Below are 21,535 nucleotides of genomic sequence, written 5' to 3'. Positions count from 1 at the left end.
ACCTACACCACCAGGTGGGACTCATTAGTTCACGTGGCTGAGGATAAAATGTGACTCAGCCTAAATCTAGAGCATGGCCTGCAGTTTATTTTTATATATTGTTAATACTGCTTGAGTCATGTTGTGCGGTTTCATTTAACTGGCTCGAGAAATTGCTCTCAACTCACCACAAAGAAGAAATGACAAGACAGGCTTTCTCAAAACTAGTTCTACCCTGCATGAGTTAAGATGGTTATAAATCAGCTTTTGTTTCTGCAAATGGAAATTATAAAGATTATTGACGCGTTACAAAGTTCCACTTAAACAACTTTACACTTCAGCTTGATGTAATCCCAGACTGAAATCCATGAAACATTAATGCAATGACAGGAAAGATGACGAGCCTTTGAAACATTTTCCTCCCATAAAAGCGAAAACCTCAAAACCCAGTTTCCGCTGACTGGCTGCTTTTATTCCTTCTTGGACTCAAAGAGGCAGAGGCAAACAAGTTCAGGAGAGACGAGTCTGGGAAAAACTGCCGCACTCATCCATTCGCCAGCCAAACCAACGCCTAGCCATGCTTTCTGCATGATGTTACTGACTGACCAGAAATGAGGGTATCGAGAGCCACTGGGATACTTTGACACATCATTTTTTGTGTCACTGCTTGGCAACAAAGTTAGTTGCTTCTACAGCTGAAGATCTGGCAGGGCATGGAGTCTCAGGAAATCAGTACTTGTGGTTAACCAGCGGGGTAAAACTGATTTTGCCACCTCCCTCACTAGAAATGTGCTGCTGAAGAGAGCTTAAAAAAAAAGATCAGCCTTTCCTTTAATAGATGCAGATAAAACTGGATATTGATAGCTACAACGGGCTATTTTAAGACTATTTAAACACTATTTAAAAATGGGTATACATCCAGGCTTTTAAAAATACCGAGGTCATATAAAAAAATGTGATTAATCACCAGAGAGAAATCCTGTAAACATTTTCCGATATTTTTACATTTTCTTCACTTATTTAACTTATATTTAAGTAGTGTATATATCTGGTCTTTTTTGTTAAAAATAAGTGATGAGGGATTCTTATCAGTTTTTTGTCACAGTCTGCTAAGATATGCTTACAGTATTATTATTTTTTAATGATCTTTTTAACAAATAATTGATTACTTTAAATATTTGTTTAATTAATTGTGAAACAAACTATGTAAGATGTACATTTAAGTATAAGAAACTAAGATTGTTTTTTATCACAGCTGATCATTTGGTATCTAATGAAATATATAATGATTTTTCTTTAAACTTTGACAGTTTTCTTAGTTTATTTATATCAAATAAATGATCATAAATTCACGAGTTAGTGACACCGATGCAAGGTCATATTTGAACCTGATGCCGTTGTATAAAAGTCAAATGAGGTGAGTGAGAACTTTGTTGAAACTACCAAGTGTGTGTAGTCTCCCTCTGCACACTGTTGCCCAGACACGTTGGAAAGAGAGGCTCATTTGTCTCAAGGCTTTAAGGTTTTGGAGAGCTGCATGTCTGGGCTCCTGTAAAATAATATGATTCGTACAGGCTGCAACCATTACCGTTGTTAACCCCGCCAATACTAAGAATAATGTTACTTTTCAGATCGTGCCGACTTTGCAGCGCTTATGAAGGATTTTACGACACTAAATGTCAAGTGATCCATTTTCCCCTGGGACAGAAGCTACTTTTTTCCAAGTTTCTTATCTCATTAGAGATGTTTCATTCTACTGCTTACCTAGTGTGGAAAATGTGATATTCTCTCCCCAGATGACTTTATGTTGTCAATGCTGATATATCAAAGCCAAACCTTATTGTGGTCTAATATTTTTTGTCACTTAAGAATCTTTAAAATAAATCAGGATTGGGAATCTAGCCTGTTTGATGGTTAGGGTTACATACAACTAATATTTAACAATAAATATCTAGTTGATACTTTCAAATAATCCTTGAACCAAAACATATTAATATTATTTAAATTCTCTAAAACAATGTATATTTAAAATGGTTATGGATAATTAACTTTTAAAGTTAGCATCGTGGGAGGGATGGATATGCAGCAGTTATTATCCAGTTGTTTGATTTTTCTCTTTTTCTTTCTTTCCTGAGAAATAACAACTGTAAGTGATCATAATTTTAAAAATAGTTTGTATATAGAGAATATGATGTTTCTCTACTAATTATATTAGTTTACATTTGACATTTATTCACAATTACAAAGAAAAAAAACACAATTCAAACTCTGATACTGCTGTAAATAGAGAAGGACTGAAACTAGCCAGGAAACATTTGAGCAGAATGTCTGCTTTGCCTCATCCTCTTTTTCATTCTGCAGGACTTCCACAAAAACATGGTGAGTTCAGAGTGCCTGTGAAAACTGGATAGCACAATTGGGCCTGAGTGTCTCTGATGTCTCTGGTCAGTACCAGTAGGACCCTTTGTGCCTTCTGTTCTCCACAATGCCCATTTTCTCCATGACTTCCTCCTCCAGGGTTTTAAGAGACGGTGCGTAGGTCTTTTCTAGAGTGTCTTCTGGACTAGTGTCTTTTGGACCGTCTGTAATAGCAGAAAGAAACAGTCACACTCATACAAAATATATATATAAAACACCTGTTCGCTCTGCCTTTTAAGGCAAGTTGCCCCAAATATCCAGTTCCAGTAATTTCCCAGAATTGATGGAAAACAATTAGGCATTGGTAAAGGTTAACAATTTCCAGGTGTGTTTTAGTTAAGAAAAAAAAGTGTTTCTTCCACTATGAAACAATCGAACTCCATCTCTCAGACACCTATTTTTAGAATTAAAGTCTGCATATGGTGGAAAACTGACTGGCACACAGTTTTATTACGATGTCTCTTAGCTAGACATGGAATAAACTGGTTAGTGAAAAAATATTATTCTGTAATAAAAAAAACAAAGACAGACTCACCTTTCCACTGCTCTGGCACGATGCCATCTCGTCGCTCTACGACCGGTTTGGGGATGATTCGACCCGTCCTGAGAGACACTCTCACTCTCTCACCCTCCTCTGTGAACTTCCACTCCACCTCTGTGGGCTTCCTGGAAGATCAATAGCAGCATGTCATGATTCATCTTTAATAAAAACACAAATTAATTTACATTTAGCTACAATTAATAATGTGTGACCATTTTTTTGTATCCTGAATGTAGTTTAAAGATTATAAAGATTGATAAAGTATTAACCTTAATGGTAGTGTAAATGCAGGAACAAACAGCACATAAATGTAAAAAGTTAACGTTAGGCTATAAAATAACTACTCGTCTTCCACAAAAGTCTTTAAACTTGATAAATTGCTAAATTTAAAAGGTTAAAAGTTGGAGTTAGAATATATTCTAAGAGCGTGATTATAAACAGAAAAGGGCTGCACAGGTGGGGACTTTGGCGGGATGTCGCCATCTCATCAAGCGTAATGACTGACTTATTTTATGTCGTAGATCTAAATGTGAAAACCTCTTAAGTGCATTGTATTTAACAATCAAGATTCTTTCAGGCATCTAACTAAAAACCTATTCACAAACTCACTGACTTCAAGACAAGGGAACAGCTAGGGCAGTATGCTAACTCATTTCCTGGTTTTAGGACTCATTCTTGCAGCACTAAGAGATCTCTAATTTCAGCACAAGCTACTTTGGACCCGAGATAGCAATTACGCAGGAGCATGAAGAATAAAGGATTACAGTCAAAACTTTTAATCTGTTGTCAAGCTATTGTCAACATCCTGAGGTGTGTGTGTGTGTGCATATGCATAACCAACATTTCCCTCCTTAGTAGCAATGTTTACTGTACCTGTCAGAGGGGTCAACAAGCGCAATATCTTTGAGCAGGAGGGGAGCCTCACTGGCAACATAGGACCCACGGGTTTCCCCAGTTTTCCCGATGTACCTGAAATGCTAAAAATAGAAAACCTTTTTAGAATTTTGAAATCCAACAGATGGTTCAAATTGTCTCTCATGGAGCAAGCAACAAGACATCTGCCTCCCTCTGGTGGTGTGACAATTCTACAAAAGTATTTAACATGGAAACTTTTCTGGTCATTTTACTTTAGAATACAATGAGATGACTTGGTTGGTTATCTTTTTACCCCTACATGTTTAGCAGCATCAGAACTGAAGAACAGCAAGGAGCTTACTTTACAATCCTCTAAGCAGCATCACAACTAACTATACTATCATGCAGAACACAGCTTCCTCTGGGACATTTACAGATTACAGTAGTTCCTTACTGTGTTCAGGCCCTGTAGCATAACCCAGTTTCTGTGTCTGAAGACCTGATTCACTCTCCCCTGCTTCCCTTTGTCCTTCCCTGAGAGAATCTCCACCTGGAAAACAAAAGAAAAAGCAGATACATGAGTCCATCTGGCACAGTCTCTTATACTGGAATGATATCTCTAAACTAGTTTATTTTGCCAATCAAAGTTTAGCCAAAAATGCTTAAATATTAAGTGAGAAGAAAGGCAGCTGTCTCCCAATTTTACCCATTGAGACTTGGGACCTAACATGAATAACTCACCATGTCTCCTTTCAGCACTGACCAGTCCTCTGCTGCTATCGGCTCCACAAACACCTTCCTCCTCTTCTTCCCTGCAGTATTTAGCCTCTTAGCAGCCGCTGTCCAGGGTCTGTTGGTGCCGAAGCGGTAATCTTTGGGCACAACCACCTTGGCTGCCATCGACAGGAGAGCAGTCAGCCTCATTGTGCTAATGGGACAAAATATGTCAAAAGAATGATCTTAAAAAGGTGCCCAGTTTCCCTCGACAACACAAGCTATGCTAACGTTAGCTTGTGGGAAGATATCACTAAAGTTGTGTTACAACGTCTAACCAAATGCTAATATCTTTTCAAACGCAGTAAAATCTCGAACAAGTCCGCTACCTTTCTTTTCGCTGTGTGGTTATGACAAAAACAGAGTAAAGTAAGATAACATGCAGATCTTACCCTCTGTTGTCAATGTCACATGTAGCAGCTCTGCCTTTTGACTCGAACACTATCCTCAGCAGGCAGCGCCCCCTAGTGGAGGGGAGGAGGACACCCGGCTAAACGCTTGCGCACTGGCCATGACGCATCTGCATGTAAGTTTCTTAATTACAAGGCATAAATAGGGGAGAAAAAAAACCAAAGGGGCATGGACTTCAACACATTTGGTTCATAATTAAAAAGACACACAATATATTTCCCCAAAAAAGCTTTCTTACTTTTTTACTATTAGGAACGTAGTTGAGAAAAAATCATTTATAATCCGAAGGAGGGTTTAGCATCATGTATTTCTTAGCTTGCTCACAATGCATCTGAATATTCAGTTATCTTTTATTTCATTTTAAAATGGAGCAAATAAAAGAAACCCAATTTCCCCCGATAAATAAAGTACTTTGATTACAAGGCATACAGTAGTATTACTGCCACACTACTGAGAGATATTTATAGAAGCTGTATATACAAAACAAGAGGCAACAACATGTAGGCACCCTGAAGCATATTTAAATCCCATGACAAATTTACATATGTCAGGACAACACCAAAACTAGTTCAGCTATAACAGCCCAAAAGCCCTGAACTGTGCTTGGAGGATCTCTTGAGAGCAAATTATTTGTGACAGGTACAGCCCCCCCCCCCCCCCACACACACACAGTAACAGAGTGAAAAATGCAATTATGTTTTAAGGTTTAGTTGGTTTGAAAAGTTACAGTAGACTTAGTCCTGGTTGTACAATTTGTGAGCAACCCTGTTTATTAAAAAAAAAGAAGTGAAATGATTAGGGCCTTGTTCTAGGTGCTTTGAAAATTCAGGAAGTTCATAATCTACAATAGAAAAAGTACAATTTACAGAATATAACAAAAGGCAGAAACATTGTTTGTAATCAACATGTTTATTAAATGGACTGGCAACTACAACAGTAAGCAGTAGATAAAGATGAATGAAAGCTTCTGAAAGGAAAAGAGAAAGCTTAACCAAGAATAACACCTCAATGCCAAATTATACCCTCGATATTACACACAGGCCCCTTTGACCATCTCCTAGTTGTAATAAGGGCAATGTTATAGGTGGGTTCAAGCCGTTTTTAGGCAAAGCAGTCAGTTTCATGTTCATTTTTAAAAGCTGAAATTTCCCTTAGGTTCATCACTTGATTAACTGTAACTCCATGTTGCCAAATACAGGCAAGAACACTAAAGCGATGACAATGACATCCAAGTAACACAGTGAGCAGGTCCAGCGTCACACAAACACTTGAACCATAAAATTTAACCTCTAGTGGAATACAATAAACACCACATTTTGAACATGTCGTCTAAACAAATGATAAAATAAAAACACACCTTTTAAACATCACAACTTTGTTTTACAGCCAAAACAAATAAGACCATTGAAATAGAACAGACTCATATTCCAGTTAAGAGGTTTGGAAAAAACAAAGATTTACAGATGGGTCACTCTGTACATTCTTCTCATGATTTAACTTATTAAAATTCAATTCAGAATTTGTGCAGATCATAGGATGGCATTAACGATGTTAGCTATACATTTGATAAAAAATATATGAAAAAACATATTTGGTACAACCAATTATTGAATGCAACTAAGTGTTCTTCCTGGTTACATTTCAAGTATGAATGAGTGGCAGCATTAACATGAGATTTATAAGAATTTGGAGGAATTGACAGTTGAGTTGATGGATTTTGAAACGTTTGCCAGATCATTTCTCCAGAAAAGGTTGCGACATAGCTTTTACCACCTGCAAAAAAACTCCAAAACTTAAAGACTGAGCAACAACATTCAGGAATGTCTTTCCGTTTTCAATAATAAACAATCATCAGCGGATGGAAGTAACATAGGGCTTTGAAGAGTGACTGATTTGATCCTACAAGAGCGCTTTTCAAATGGGTCTGCAATGAAGCATTCACTACACAAAAGCAACAAAACCTGTGTTGCATTAAAACATTATACAGTGAACTAGATAATGATTAATGGGGCAGATGAAAAAAAGAAGCTAATTTACGAAGTGCAACTCATCATGTATCCAATGACTGAAGATATTATTTAATAAGAGGCTGAAGCTAGGTGAGATAGATGTAGGTAAAACATTGAATTTATGCAAGCTTGGGTGGAAATTTGTTCTTATTCCTGTACAATATCTATGTTTTAAAACCATCAGATATAAGTATTTATCTTTTTTTGGGTTAAAATGTTTCATATATTCAGTTTTTATTCCCTCTAAACTGAAAATGTTTTTTGACACCAAGCATTCAGTCTTTGTAATTATGTAATTGCACTTAGAAATAAAAAATATATACACACCAAAATCCCATTTATAAATGAGCCTTAAAGTGCTCAGTTCAATTGTTTGGAACCAGATTAGCAAACGTTTCGTTTTTGGGATATATGATACCCCAAAAATGGCAGATGAAGAGTTGTTTGTCTCTGAATACAAACTTTAGTTTTTTTTAATTATCCTTTCAATTAAACAGCTGAAATCTGGCATCCTGCAGGTAATCATGTTGATGCTTAAATTCCTGTGGAAAGCATCAAAGTTTCTTGGGTTTTTTTTTCTTCTGAGAGTTGACGTTAAGCGCTGCCGGTCACAGGCTGCAAGTGAAAAGTGGAGAGCAATTAGAGCAATGTAGAGCAATTTTATTTCTTGTTATGTTAGTTTTTGAACATTAAAGCATGTACACGTGACAGTAGAGGCACAAAATACTAATATAACGCTGATAGGGCCCCTTTAACCAATATGTGATAGCTGTTGTGCTAATGACAGTAAAGTCTTTTAATTTCGACTATTTTACAACCCATTCCATGGTCTTAGCCTGCAAAAACCCCACAAGCCCACATTTTATCCTCATCCCTGTGTATTGTCTCACCTTATCTGCTGTTAGCTGCTCCCCTGCAGGAGCATTGTCTTGGGCCTCTGCTTTCGACTCGCACTGTGAGGACGGGGCAGTTGCCTTGGGTCCGGCCACATCGTTGAGCTTGGCCTCCCCTTTAGACTTGCTGCCGTCTACTTTCGCGTCACCATCTACCTCGGTATCCTTCGGCCGCTTGGGTGAAGCCTAATGAAAAGGTTTGAGGGAGTGTCAGACAGGCTGAAAGTTCAACTACGACAGCAACGCTTTCTACTTTAAATATGTATGACTGACAGAGACTCAAAGCTCACCTCTGTGGACTCCCCTGCTTTTCGTTTAGTTCCTCCCCTCTCGTTCTTCTCGTCGATAACCAGGGCCCCTTCATCCTCATCACTACTGCCCTCTGCGTCTGCTTTCTCCGTGCTCCCAGCATCTGCTGCTCCTTCTGACGCATTGTCCTTCTTGGTTGACTACAGGCAGACATTTACACATAGTGTAACAAAAAGGGATCTGGACCAACAAAATGCACACGCCTACTTCCGAATGTTGCAATGAATAAGTTAAAAGGCCAGTTCTACGACAGTCCTCAATGGGGGTAAAGAGTGGAATGTAATTTGTGCAGAAACTAATTTCACCAGGTTTTAAAAGACATGAGCATTTTGTGTTTAAGGGGTTCTGAAGGAAGCAACATCAGTCCCAAAATAATCAAGTAAACTGAAGTTTTACTAAAAACTAATGACTCTAATGATACCTTTCTTCTATTACACTTAACTCTTACAGCATAATTAGCCCTTTTTATTCTACCTCCTTCAGCAAGTAAAATCCCCAACATTTGCCATCACACAGAGCACAATCTAATAACTCACAGTACAATAAAACACACTCAAAGAAATAGACCTACCTCGTTGCCTTCATGCGTGACAGTGGGGTTGTTCTCGATTTCCCAAAGTCCCTCAGCAAAGCCTTTCCTCTTGTTTGCTTTCCCAAACTTCTCTTTGTTTTCATCGTAAGGGCACAAATCCTTGGCCCCCAGGAACGCCCTGTGGTGGGCAAACATAACTCAATCAGTTTTGTTTAAGTGTACACTGTAGCATGTTCGTTTAAAATGTCTGTTTGGCAGAGATGGAGTTATACCACAGAATTAGCTTTTTCGATTTTGAAATTCGGACAAATGAAAGCGACATACAATATAATAAAAGTATCTTCGTGATAATTGAATTCTTATTATTGTTGTATAGAGGTAGTTTCATATTATATTTTGCACACAACAAATAATTCACTTTTCAGTATATTAAAAGATATTACTGTTTTTTCCCAACATTTAGAATGAAGTTTGCAAGAGACATTTTTGTTCTATTTTCTTCAATTCTTAATGTTTTCCACATTATATTTGCTCCACCTGGAATAAAAATGACAACAATAAAACCCATTACTCACGTCTCGTGCGTGCCAAAGAAGAACACCTGGTACTTGTTTGAGGGGGACTTCACGGCTCCTTCAGGTAATTCGTCAATCTGTGAATAAAGAACACAGCTTCTTACGAAAGGCAGAAAAATAGGACAATGAACATGAAGGAAATCCCAAAAGTACACAAATACTGTTATAAAAACACAGCACGACTAGAATAAAATATTTGTATCCTGAATCATGTTTATGGATAGAAACATCAAACATTCGTTAGATATAAAAGTTAGAGTTTTTTGAGTTGACAAATCTCAGAGCAGCAGCCATGCAATACATTTTTCAAGTCAAGCTTGGATATGACTATTTCAAGTTGTGTTAAATAAACAGGAAGGCATGGCGTCTGTTTGCCAACTGCCAGACAGGCAGTTTTGGCATTCCAAGATAGGGCTGTGGTGTCGGGATAGGTGGGGCATACACTGTGGGCTGCTGACAAGCGTCATGACCAATGAGACTGAGAAAAAAAGGTGGGAAAAGGCACTGATCACAACTTAACTATTTTGGGTGATTTTGGTATGGGCTGTAATGTTCAGTCATTCAAATGCATACAAGATTGCAACCTAAAGGTCAAACACTGACTAAAATTGCAATTAACTGTTTACTTTCAACTCAACAGACCAGAAGGTTGTGGTTTCTCCGTTATTGTTTTGGCTATAGTGTAGAATAAAGAGTGACACATTTGATCTTATTTAGTAAGTGCAGAACAGCTCTGAGAGAGGCTGCGTTTCAGAGGGAAATGTAATTCAGTTGAAAGTTCACATTTTCTCTAATACTGAATGATTAGGAAAACACTGACCGTAATTTGTATATAGAACAGGTAGACATTATGTTATGGTCCGTTGTTATAAGCATGGACCAATTTATTTACCGTGATCAGAGGTGGAAGAAGTTATTAGATTGTGTACTTAAGTTAAACTACCAGAGAGCAGGAATACTCTATTACAAGACCTGCATTCAAAATCTAACTAGGGTAAAAGTACAAAGGTATTGTCTCCAAAATATAAAGTACCACATGTAAAAGTCCTCATTATGCAGATTGGTCCATTTCAGAATTATATATATTATAATTATTGATGCATTACAGTGTTATCATAGCTGGTAAAAGTGGAGCCAATTCTAATTACTTTGTATGCTTCAGGATAGCTTGTGGATTTACTCCAGGCGTGACTAAAGTCTTATTTAAGTGTTAATAACATTACACTTAATTTATCTGACGCTTTTATCCAAAGCGACTTACAATAAGTGCATTCAACTTTGTTGAAACAAAGCCAAGCAATGCAAAACTCCTGCAGGTACATTTCCTATCTATAACCCCAACCAGAGTAAGTGCTACTGCAATAGCTCCACTTAAAGCCAATTATATCACTAATTCAAATCTGAAAAGTTATTAAAAAGGTATAAAATAAATGTAGTGGAGTAAAAATAACTTCTGAATTGTAGAGGGGAAGAATTACAAAGGAAAACAATGAAATACTCAAGTAAGGTAGCCTACAAGTCCTTCAAAATTGCACTTAAGTACAGTACTCAAGTAAATGTATTTTACTATACACATCAATGATCATCCGTAATGAAAGTCTAACCTGACAGCATTAACTGTTACTTGTTGCAAGTGTGGGCAGGCAGGCATGTTTACAAAGTATCAAACCATATGACTACACACGCAGACATGTAATGCAACAGTTGCACAAAAAAACACCTCCAAATTATTTAGTAATTTAGATACGAAGTGGATTCATATCAGTGTCCTCAGATGGCCTTAAGTCCAGAGAGCGTGGGCTACTCGTTGTGTATGACACGACCGTTAACTTGTAGCTGCTCTTCTGAACAGTTAGCTGTTATTAGCTTAACAACAGGCCCCCTGGGAGACGAGAGCAGCACATGAAGAGCAGCGTCGGTGGCAGAGAGCAGCTAGCAACAACACTCATTTTTAGTTAACCGAGCAGGGAAATTAGATGAGTGTGTCCACTATGACTCACTCGAAAGAGATTTGTCTACGGTTGGTTAGCTGTGTGGGGATGCTGAGCAGCGTTAGCTAACACGACCGAGCTAAGCTAACTTATCAAAGCTAATGCTAACTAACGTTACTGATAGGCCTGGTAGGTAAACAGAAAGACTATACAGACTGAAATGTACAATAAACCTTAAACTGGGAATAAGACATTCAACGTCAGGTGCTTACCCTCGCGGGCCAGTGTGGATACCCCTTCATTTTAGCAAATACAAGATCTCCAGGTTTGTATTCTTTTTGCCTGTTGGACCTCGGCATGTTTCTTGCAGAAATAGCTTGCTATGTCCGCCAAAAAAATAGTAATAGTTAAGTGTGGTTCGGTGTCCGGTTTGGCCAACACCTGCTGTAAACGAGTCTAGCGTCGAGTAATCATTCAAATGAACCAGGCGCGGAAAACTGGAGCGAGTACGCGGTGGCGGACGAGTTATTTCGCGGATCCAGTGGGATGAAAAAACTGCAGCCTTTGATATGGACAACGCACTGGTTTGTGGAGGATAACGTGGAAATGTTACGGCTAAACGCTTTAACGTTTCGGTGTTTACGTTATTCCACAATTCACTGGCCCTTCCCTCTGTCTGTTAGGGTTTGAAATTGAAACCGCTTCCCACTTTGCAGACCCCAGTACCTGGAAAAGCTGCAGTTAGCGCCCCTGTCGACCGAAACCTCAAACTGTAGGGTATATTCCCATGTAAAAAAGAAATTAAAAAAGTACTCATTTGGGGTAAGCACGCAAAAAAAAAAAAACTATTTGCTTGGAAATGTGCAGGGCAATTTAATAGAAATGTAAGGACACATACTTATAATTGATTTCTTAAAAGAACAGTAGCACAGCCATAAATAAATCGACAACCATGACTGCCCGGAACCATCGTCGCATGTGTTGTCTCCAACCGGAGTCATGAGAAGCAAGCACTGCAAGCGTGTTGTGAGTTCTGGAAGTGTCCATGCTGAGGTATCCGAAAATGGTCTTTTGACTTTTCCATTTCCCATAAATCCATACAACGAGCCAATGTAAGCGGAAGAATAGTCTGGGACTTAATAACAACAATTACAGCCGTTTTTCTGACTGCAACTATCAGTCACCATGGGGCTCAAGCGACAGAAAGTAGCCAAGAAAACCATAAGCTTCTACAAATATAACTTCAGCTTCAGAGAACCATTTCAGATCCTCATTGATGGAACTTTCTGTCAGTTGGCTTTAAAGAACAAAATTCAGATCAAAGAGCAAATGCCCAAATATCTGATGGGAGAAGTGCAGCTGTGCACCACAAAGTAAGTAGAGCTACTGAATTATTGTGTGTATGTTAAAGGCAAATATCGTACATCCTCTATAATCTACTCCTTTATTTTCAGCTGTGCACTGAAAGAATTGGAGACTCTGGGAAAAGAGCTATATGGAGCAAGAATCATCCTGCAGAAATTTCAGTCGAGGAGATGTGCACATCTGAAGGATCCTGTCCCTGCTTCAGAGTGTCTGCTGTCCATGCTCGGGGAGACAAACCCACACAACTACTTTATTGCCACACAGGTAAATACTAGTAGATTCATTTCTGCGCTGTCACACACACCACCCAGAGGGAAAGTATAATAAGAAATAATGTGTTCTTGTATGTTGGAAATCAGAATCAACTGTCCTTATCTTATATTTAAACATACCTACACATACAGATAGCAAAAAGATAGAAATATACATAAAGCCAAAAGGACAACAAAGCAGTAAAGTAAACGTAGAACTAATGTACAATTCAAATGGGTATACAAAAATTAGGTATATAACTACAGAGCAACAACATCTGATGCATTGGTTTGATTTATCTGTGTGTACTCCAGGACCACACAGTTACTGCAGGTGTGAAGAAGATCCCAGGCGTTCCTCTGCTCTACATCATCCTCAACACCATCGTGTTGGACAAGCCCTGCCAGGCGTCCCTCGATCACGTCAAGGCTGTCTCGCTGGGAGAGCTGGTCAGCACGGCACAGCAGCAGAGCATCCGCAGCCTGAAAGAGGAAAGGGCATCGCACAGCAGGACGGAGAGAGGCGGGGAAAAAAGAGGAAGAGGAAACAGAGCAATCCTAACCCTCTGAGCTGCCTGAAGAAAAAGAAGAAAGGGGGGCCGACACCACCAAAGAAGACAGGGGAGCAGGGGGAGAAGAAGAAAAGAGTTAGGAACAAGAAACGAAAGACGGAGGGAGGAGACAACTTGTCAGCTCCTGCGGTTACAAATGCATAGTATAGCAGGAAGACAGAGACTTTATCCATTTGTTTCTTTCATTGATTATATATAAAGTTCCACAATGTAAAATATATGATACTTGCTGTAGTGTGTTTTCCTGATGTTATTAGAATGAAGCAATGTTTTTCACACAATAACATTTTAAAATACTGTTCACAGTATGTTTTTTATTTTGAAAAATGTTGCAACAGTTTCAAGACTAAGGACTTACAGGCACAGGACTGAAATATGCTCAGAAACATAGCAATATTTTTGAGTCATGGAAGATTTGTCTTGGCTTTTTTACAAAATAAAAATGCAGGTTTAAGGTTAAGAATACACTCAGACATTACATCATATACGGTTTATATGGAAGTAGATATAAAAAACAATGCATTTAGCTGTCTTCGTAGAAGCATACGTGTGGTCACAAGGAAATATACAGTATGATGTGTGATTCCAACGGCTTTTAATTGAAATAAATATGTCCAATTAGACATCTTGATTATGTGTCATTAATCACTTGAGAGAATAAAAATGTTCTATTGATATACATTAATATTGAACAAGTATCTAATTGATTTAGTCAGAAGTTATCCTTAACTGTTTCTTGTACAGTTGTAACTAAATATCTATACATAAAAAGGAAACAGGATAAATGGAGTCGTTCACAAACTTCAAGTCTTTTAGGAATATGAGGGCAACACTGTAATAAACATGTTAATTTCTGGAGCAAATACAGCAATACATGTCAAGACTGAGCATGCAAATATGGCCGGCCACTATTGTTTACATCATCTATAGGTTTAAACCAAAGCTGTGTCCCAATTCCATAGTAGATACTAGTTATATGCAGTATGTACAATACAACATTTATAGTGTAATTTTTCTAGTATGATGTATGAGTGTCCTTTTCTTTTCAGCATCACTATTTTGGACAATCGTGTGCCACAGCGCCTCAATCTAAAATATAATTAGTATTAAGTATTGCTTTGGGACACAACTATAGTTTTGTGCATATAGTTGAAGATGCAAGCCACGCATTTGTAAAATCTAGGCTACAACTGGAAGTTTGCAGTGCTTAAAGTGCTACACTACAGTCATACCATGAATGTTTGCTGGTTGAGTCTCACTACTGTAGTAACTGTTTAAATATTCTCCTGCAGACTCTGGGTATAGTGCATGCTTTTTTGGCTAATGTCAGTGTACATGAGAACTTTTGTTCCTGCAGTCTTGGGACAGATGAGTCTCCAAGTAACAGGGTTGATTGAGTTATCACTTGCACCATAAACATATCTAACACTAGACACATTTTAACTTGAGTTCCATGCCAGTGCAACACAACATCTTCTAAGGGATAGAATTTAATAATATATAAGGGGATTTGCTTATCAATAAAAAATGAAAAAATAGATAAAATAAATAAGAAAAGTGCCAGTTGTTTTGATTTGCATCCTCCCTTGCTATGGATTTTTTCTAAAAATAAATAATCGAACCTGGTTATTCAGACATCTTCGCTCCCACCACTGCCTGATATTTAAATATTGCAGGAAGAAGATAACACTCCACATCCCACAAGATAACCTTTTTCTTTCAGTCCTTTCACACTAAAGTAGTGTTTTCTAGATGATGTGAAAGCGAGGTCCAGGCGTAGCTACGATATCGCTGTAAGGCTCCTGCTGCACCAACTCCACCGCCTGCTGCTTCTTCAGAACCAGGAAGCTGTAGAACTTCGCCGCGGCCTGCTTCTTATTGTTGTTCCTGCACAGATCCAGCAGGCCCACTGACTGAGAGCCGGTTTTGTCCATTACCCTCTGTGGCAGGGTGAGACAGAGGAGGTCAGGAAAGAGAGGTTTTAAAAAAATATATATATTTTAAATAGATTTATTTTGTGTGGTTTGTTCTAGTGATATATTTCCTAGTTTTGTGTAATATATGTTTTTTCAAAACAGATAGTTTCAGTGCTAATAAATCCTTAAAATTGTTTAAAAAGCATGAATGTATTTCTGTCTTTATACAAATTCATAAAATGAACACCTACATTTAACATGAGCATGCCTGTGCAATGTTTGATATCTAGTTCTACAGGCAAAATATTACATTACTTTAAAAGTTTATAATCTAGGGTGTTATATGAGTTTGAAGTAGTAGTTACAAGATATGATGTTATTCTGGTTCTTACAATAACATGTAAACACAAACATACCTGGAGGCCATGGAGCATCTGCTGGGTTCTCTTGTTCCACCTCTTCTCCTCCTGGTCCTGGTCTCCTCCCTGCGCCTCCTCCTCCAGACATGGAAAACAGTTTTAAACACTAATAAAGGCTCCTTATAAATCCTTGACAACATAAATCCATTTCAATAATAACTTAATCTGAAAAATAATAAATAAAATAAAAATCACAGAGGTGTACTGTTGATCTCTATCTCACCTCTTCATCAGAGTCGTCATCGTCCTTCTTCTTGTCCTTGTCGCAGAGCAGGTCCAGCTCTATCATCTGGCTGATGTTGGTGCTTTCCTCCGGAGGCAGATCCACACTGGATGACTCCTGCTGCTGGGACTCCTGCTGCGGCTGCTGCTGATGGTCCAAAGCCCCCAACTAGAGAAGAAACAGTTAACGGATGCAGAGAAAGGGAGGAAGTCCTGACATCAAATATGGGGTGATCTCAGATATGGGTCATGAATGTATAGATACATCTGCAAGGGGCAAACTGTACTCACAGGCAGGGCTGGCTCTGTGTCCTGGGCTTTGTGTTTGAGACCAAGTTTGGAGGATGGGGGGGGCATGACCGACTCATCTAGCGTTGTCCTGCTGCCCTCAACAGCTGAGGTCTGCAGAACATTAGCTTCTTCCGTGATGGTCTGGTCTGGAGAGGAAATGGAATTGTTGTATAAACGTATTATGTTCTTATTTGTGCATGAAAAAAAACTGTATGTTTCAGTTTAATGTCACTGAGAATACATTCACACCACCCACCCCCCCTTTGTTTTAGCAAGGTTTGGTTCAGGTCAGTAGCAAGGTGAGTTAATAATTCTGCTTTAAAATACTTAGAAACTGATTTAGTCTGCCAAAGATTAGCATTGGAGAACAGAATATGCACTCAATGATTCTTTAATAAATGTCTAACAGCCACCTACCAATTTTATACCAAGCCATAAACAACCCAAATTCAAGCACTTCAGTTTGTGTTATATGACAATATTAAATACCGCATACATGTACACAAACACCCATTTGATACCCATGATGTCTCTCTGCTGCTGTCCTGTTGTTTCCTCTCTGGGCACCTCCGGGTTCTCCAGATCTTTGAGGAACTCATCCAGACTATCGGCCTCTCCTCCTTTCCTCCTCCGCCTCAGCTCGTCTGGCACCAGGGGTGTCAGACACCTTGTAAACATCTAGAGAGGGAAAGCAAACGGGTGGATGGAGAAGAACCAGAAAGGCAGAGTATTTTAATTGTAGTTTGTCCCTGACTAACTTTGCATCACTAACCTTAAGCAGCCTAACATTCCACAGAGGCTGAGCAGGGAGGGAAAAAAGCTTCTCCACTCCTCCCGTCTCCTTCCACATCATTAGCTTCTTGGTGGGGGGTGCCAGGTCCAGGGTGGTGACGATGTCAGAATAATCAGACAACTGTGCACGGATGGTCTTACTATCCAACTCCTTCACACTGTCCACAATAAGTTTCCTCTTGCGTTTGGCCTTGGTCTCCTTCACTGCACGGTCAATAGATAGACAGAGACGAATCAGCTCAGAAAACCAAAACAGTCGATACATATCGACACATTCACTACACGTGCACACTTTCACTTTCTTGCTATCTCTTTGCTCCAACAGTGAGTTGAGTAGCTAAATAACCTGTGATGTCAATGGGCTCCAGGGCGAAGGTTTCTTCCTCGTTGTGAACCAGGGTTGTCTGTTCTGTCTGGTCCGCCATGGTTGGTAGGGGCTCGGTTGGGCCGGAGTCGGGACTATCTGGGGCTCCCGCTAACAACACATGTCACACCATGTTGGATGTTGGTGATTGAATTGTAATTTTAATTGCAAAAGTGTCTACTGCTGCAGTTATATGTGTAACTGACCTGAGAGAGCATCAAAGTCGTCGTCATCACATCCGTGGTCCTGAGGCATCATCATGCTGTCTGTGATGGCAGGAGGGTCGTCAAAGATGCCGTCTCCTTCCTCGTTACTCAGCAGCTTGTCGACTACAAAGACAGGTGAGGCAATTCAGTTACTACAATAAAGATAATTCACTACCAATCGAAATGCTAAACGTTTTAGTGACATTTCAGGATTACTTCCTTAATAACCCCAGGAACCCGCTACAGCACAAAATGTGAAGACATATTTATGCCTCATAAGAAGTATAGAGGATAAACACCATCACTTAAAGATAAGGAATGCAGCTAAAAATCATTTGCATTATCGAATCTGCTGATTATTATTTTTTTATTAAATTATCCATTGACAAAATGTCAGAAAAAGTGAAAAATGTCCATCACAGGAATTATCTCTATTATGCATGTTTTTTATTACTAAGGTTTAGAATAAACCATTGCATGAAGCTAACATGTTTGCAGGATCTTACCCAGCATGCCTTCCTCATTGCTCTCCATGGGGTTGTCTCCGAAGTCGTCCTTGTAGTGGTCATCGTACTCCAGATGGTTGGATTTGTCCTCCATTGCGTTAGCTCCTCCCTCGGCCTCCAGCAGCAGGTTGGAGGCGGACACTCCCATGATGTCCACCTCAAAGGCACTCTCCTCCCGCATCATCTCCCGGTCATCCATACCAAAGTCAGCTGCACAACAGAAATATGTGTTGAATGTTAAAAAATGACTCTGAAAAGCATGGATGTTGGAAGGAAAGATGCCTACCGAAGTCATTGTCCTGCAGCAGGTTGAGATTGCCCACCTCCTCTCTCATGGTGATCTCTTCCACCCTGCTCTGGTTCAAGTTGAACTGCTGAGCAACGTCAATATCACTGTACAACACACACCATAGTAAAGTCAAATGAATCTTGTATTTACAGCACTTCTCTTTAAGCTATTTAATGTGTTCCTATATGGCGTATGTTCTTTCAGTTTATCAGCAGAGGGCGCCAATCCTGCAGTTTGAAAACTATTTTACCATTCAAAGGACTCACTCTAGATCGGGTAGTGGCTGGTCAAAATCATGGAACTCCTCAGGTAGCGTGATAGCGTTGTAGGCTGCCTCTCTGTTTTCCTCAGGAAGATCCACCACACCTTAAACACCACGATGTAGGATGAGAGTTACACCATGTGCTTTTGCTCATAAGGGTATGGTGAATGAATCAGTGTATTTGTACTGTATATGTTTATGTACAGTTGTAGTATTGAATGTAGGTGTGATGTGTTTCAGGAGAACATACCGCACTTGTACAATGTCCTAATTATGCTGTAGAATTGTAATTAATGTTGGTGTGTGCATGCATTTGTGTTGATCCAGATATAACTTTAATTAATGTTGTCTTTATCTAGGGACATAGGAAAGCTTCAATCCTAGACTGACACTGAGGAAAGAGTATAATGAATCACTGCTGATGGTTATAATTAACTTAACAGTTTCATTTAGTTCCCGACCTGGTCGAAACGCCATTTTGATCTTGATGAAGGCCTCGTTACAATCTGCCAGCAAGTACTTGGCCTTCCTATGGTAGATCCTCACCACACCGAGCAGCAGATGCCCTGATGTTCGTAAAGCCATTTTCACCTATTAAAAGGTATGTTCACAAATGTTCAGTGACAATACTCTAAAATATACTTGCAGTGTTTCATAATAACTTTGTGTACTGTGCAATTACCTTGGGTGAGATGATGCTCTCTACGCTGCTCTCCAGATTGCACTCAAACACATGAGCCTTGGTCAGCTTCTTGTCCCAGTGGGCCGCCAGCCAGATTTTGGCCAGCGGCCCACGTTTGCTGAGAACAAAGTGGGCATAAAACATCGCCTCAGCACCTTCTCACCACAAGGGAAAGGGGAATGGGGAGGCCTAAAAGAGATAACAACACAAAGAGACAACAAACTGTATTTGAATGAAATCCCTGCAATGGTTACAACCAAAGCATGACACTTGAGAGAACACAGTCATTGTGTTGTCTAAGCGTTTGCAAGCATACTTCTCGAAGATGCTGTCATGGTAGCTAAATAGGAAAGACAGCAGTAAAATGAGCTTAAGATAAAAATGTATGCCGTTTTATTTTTTTGACTTAATTTTAGAAAGTGCTCTCATAGTGATAACTTAAAAAAACTATGCAGTGCAGATGGCCAGTGACAGTCATCAAGTCTAACTAAACTTGATATTCACTTTGAACATTGAAAAGATAATGTTTATCACTAATATGACAGCAGGTGCGCTTACTTTTTGAAAAATATATATTTTTTTATTATAGGATAAAACTATGGTTACTGTGTGATGTTATTGGTAGCATATTGTAAATGTGTGTGATTTTAAGGGCTATGTCTCTCAGGTAGCCTAGGTAAAAAAAATGGCAGCCATACCTGCACTGTAATGTAACGTTACCTTTAACTGCTACAGTATGTTTACTCTAAAAACACAGAGTCAGTAACGTTACTCTCTGGTTAGCGTTTAGCATCAAAGGTGGAAAAAGTCAGGTTAGTATAGCCGTAAATATCGACCATTTAACAGCGTTACACGTTACCGGTGACAGTCACATTAAACCGCATTACCGCTGACGCTCTTTCAAAACAACAGGTGATGATGCGCACCGGCTAATCGTTAGCCTCTGTCAATAACCTGAGCACCGCGGAGGTATCTCTGTTGACACTTACACAAAATAAGGCATATCACACCATGACCGATATGACTCACCGTTAAGCCGTTTTGGGATTTCCTCGTTCTGCCGATCGTTCAGCTCTGGGTCTGTTTTTCCACCCCTCCTCTGACTAAAACAAACAAGATGGCGTCCTCTCCCTTTCCCTAGACGGTAAAAAACCTCAGCAGGATGCAGAGTGGTGCTGATGTGGGAGATGATGGAGGGATGCTGAACTCTGCACCTGTGCATATTTTACAATAATTCAGAGCTCTTACAAACACAGCAATACTGCAGTGTAAGAACACTATGTTACAAGTAAAAATCAAAAACAATTTTTCTGAATTTGTTAAGTACAAATACTCATAATGGCTCATTTCACAGTAGGACTAACTATATTATTGGATTATCTGGACGCAGTTGACTTTCTTTTAAAAATTTTTTTCACATACAGGTTATACTTTATCATTTGTATACACTAATACGCCTCCTAGGCCTATCAAAAGTACTCCTACAGAATTATGCGTTTAAAGTGTTGCATTATGTCAACCTGTTTTAATGTTGCAGCTGGAGCCAAATATTGGCTAACTTTATGTAATGTCATTACACAAAAATGATTGTATCTTCAAAACTGAGTACATATTTTGTATGCAAAACATAAATCTGCAAATGTCCCAACTATACCTATGAAATAATTGTAGCAAACATTTAAGAACAACTACAACTCTAGTTTTTATGCACAGAACACATTTGAGAGTGTATAGCACCACTCTGAAAGAGTTGAAGAAGGGACACAAATAGCTTCACCTGTGTGTCCAATTGTCTTCTAACACCGTTTCTCTTGATGCGGGAGAAAAATGCACAAGCCTCTGTTCATTGCTTTCTCCCATGTTTCTTCTGTCTGCCTCGTTAAATCCACTGGTCCATTAGTGTGTAAAAAGCATTGATACATTTTATGTCAAGACTTAATCCTTCAGTTAATCTCCCCAGCTAACCAGCTAGTGCTTAATAAAAATAGTCTCAACCAGCAGAAATGTCAGTAAAAGTTGCATAAATGTATAATGATTGACATGAATGTGCTACCAGGAGGTGACACAGTTGACTAATAGGTTACACACCATCAGGTAGCTACTGTATGAGTGTAACATACATATGTACTATATTTGAATTAATATGTAAATACAACTCTATAGGAATGTCC

The 21,535-nt window shown here is 39.1% G+C and overlaps 4 protein-coding genes across 6 annotated transcripts; 1 reads left to right on the top strand and 3 right to left on the bottom strand.

Annotated features, from left to right (window-relative positions):
* Positions 1-391: 391 nt before the first annotated feature.
* Positions 392-5,081, bottom strand: mrpl24 (mitochondrial ribosomal protein L24). 2 transcript variants are annotated; one of them, XM_063900005.1, is made up of 6 exons: positions 4,960-5,081; positions 4,535-4,721; positions 4,248-4,343; positions 3,812-3,915; positions 2,933-3,063; positions 392-2,561 (listed from the first exon to the last, which is right to left on the bottom strand). In XM_063900005.1, exons 2-6 carry the CDS (start codon positions 4,715-4,717, stop codon positions 2,425-2,427), a joined length of 651 nt encoding a protein of 216 aa, XP_063756075.1. In that variant the 5' UTR covers positions 4,718-4,721; positions 4,960-5,081; the 3' UTR covers positions 392-2,424. The 2 variants fall into 2 exon arrangements, with proteins under 2 accessions (XP_063756075.1, XP_063756076.1); XM_063900006.1 differs by having other exon boundaries at positions 4,897-4,997.
* A 787-nt stretch (positions 5,082-5,868) lies between these two features.
* On the bottom strand, positions 5,869-11,967 carry LOC134874734 (hepatoma-derived growth factor-like). The gene is made up of 6 exons (XM_063898874.1): positions 11,500-11,967; positions 9,297-9,373; positions 8,761-8,899; positions 8,171-8,329; positions 7,878-8,066; positions 5,869-7,602 (listed from the first exon to the last, which is right to left on the bottom strand). The coding sequence occupies exons 1-6, from the start codon at positions 11,584-11,586 to the stop codon at positions 7,582-7,584; spliced, it is 672 nt and encodes a 223-aa protein (XP_063754944.1). The 5' UTR covers positions 11,587-11,967; the 3' UTR covers positions 5,869-7,581.
* On the top strand, positions 11,171-14,038 carry utp23 (UTP23 small subunit processome component). Its single transcript, XM_063898872.1, is given in 4 exon segments — positions 11,171-12,600; positions 12,682-12,856; positions 13,159-13,336; positions 13,339-14,038. Coding segments are annotated over 4 exon segments (762 nt in total). The 5' UTR covers positions 11,171-12,412; the 3' UTR covers positions 13,560-14,038.
* LOC134874732 (double-strand-break repair protein rad21 homolog A-like) lies at positions 13,239-20,551 on the bottom strand. 2 transcript variants are annotated; one of them, XM_063898870.1, is made up of 14 exons: positions 20,394-20,551; positions 19,365-19,553; positions 19,144-19,273; positions 18,687-18,786; positions 18,418-18,524; positions 18,132-18,341; positions 17,626-17,748; positions 17,402-17,530; positions 17,036-17,259; positions 16,785-16,941; positions 16,264-16,409; positions 15,974-16,141; positions 15,748-15,828; positions 13,239-15,355 (listed from the first exon to the last, which is right to left on the bottom strand). In XM_063898870.1, the coding sequence occupies exons 2-14, from the start codon at positions 19,506-19,508 to the stop codon at positions 15,164-15,166; spliced, it is 1,911 nt and encodes a 636-aa protein (XP_063754940.1). In that variant the 5' UTR covers positions 19,509-19,553; positions 20,394-20,551; the 3' UTR covers positions 13,239-15,163. The 2 variants fall into 2 exon arrangements, with proteins under 2 accessions (XP_063754940.1, XP_063754941.1); XM_063898871.1 differs by having other exon boundaries at positions 15,748-15,825.
* Between the last annotated feature and the right edge of the window lie 984 nt (positions 20,552-21,535).

The sequence above is a fragment of the Eleginops maclovinus genome, chromosome 13 (assembly GCF_036324505.1).
Source record: "Eleginops maclovinus isolate JMC-PN-2008 ecotype Puerto Natales chromosome 13, JC_Emac_rtc_rv5, whole genome shotgun sequence".
Lineage (NCBI taxonomy): Eukaryota > Metazoa > Chordata > Actinopteri > Perciformes > Eleginopidae > Eleginops > Eleginops maclovinus.
The sequence above is the reverse complement of the archived record's forward strand: the minus strand, read 5'-3'. Positions and strand labels throughout refer to the sequence as shown.

Excerpts from the sequence above, each read along its gene's own strand:
- mrpl24 (XM_063900005.1), bottom strand. The coding sequence starts at position 4,717 with ATGAGGCTGACTGCTCTCCTGTCGATGGCAGCCAAGGTGGTTGTGCCC. Across the intron at positions 4,344-4,534 it reads CAGTGCTGAAAGGAGACATG|GTGGAGATTCTCTCAGGGAA; the intron begins GTGAGTTATTCA and ends TTTGTTTTCCAG. Across the intron at positions 2,562-2,932 it reads CGTGCCAGAGCAGTGGAAAG|ACGGTCCAAAAGACACTAGT; the intron begins GTGAGTCTGTCT and ends CTGCTATTACAG.
- LOC134874734 (XM_063898874.1), bottom strand. The coding sequence starts at position 11,586 with ATGCCGAGGTCCAACAGGCAAAAAGAATACAAACCTGGAGATCTTGTA. Across the intron at positions 9,374-11,499 it reads ATCCACACTGGCCCGCGAGG|ATTGACGAATTACCTGAAGG; the intron begins GTAAGCACCTGA and ends CTTTATTCACAG. Across the intron at positions 8,330-8,760 it reads TCACGCATGAAGGCAACGAG|TCAACCAAGAAGGACAATGC; the intron begins GTAGGTCTATTT and ends GTCTGCCTGTAG.
- LOC134874732 (XM_063898870.1), bottom strand. The coding sequence starts at position 19,508 with ATGTTTTATGCCCACTTTGTTCTCAGCAAACGTGGGCCGCTGGCCAAA. Across the intron at positions 19,274-19,364 it reads AGAGCATCATCTCACCCAAG|GTGAAAATGGCTTTACGAAC; the intron begins GTAATTGCACAG and ends ACCTTTTAATAG. Across the intron at positions 18,787-19,143 it reads CAAAATGGCGTTTCGACCAG|GTGTGGTGGATCTTCCTGAG; the intron begins GTCGGGAACTAA and ends GTGGTGTTTAAG.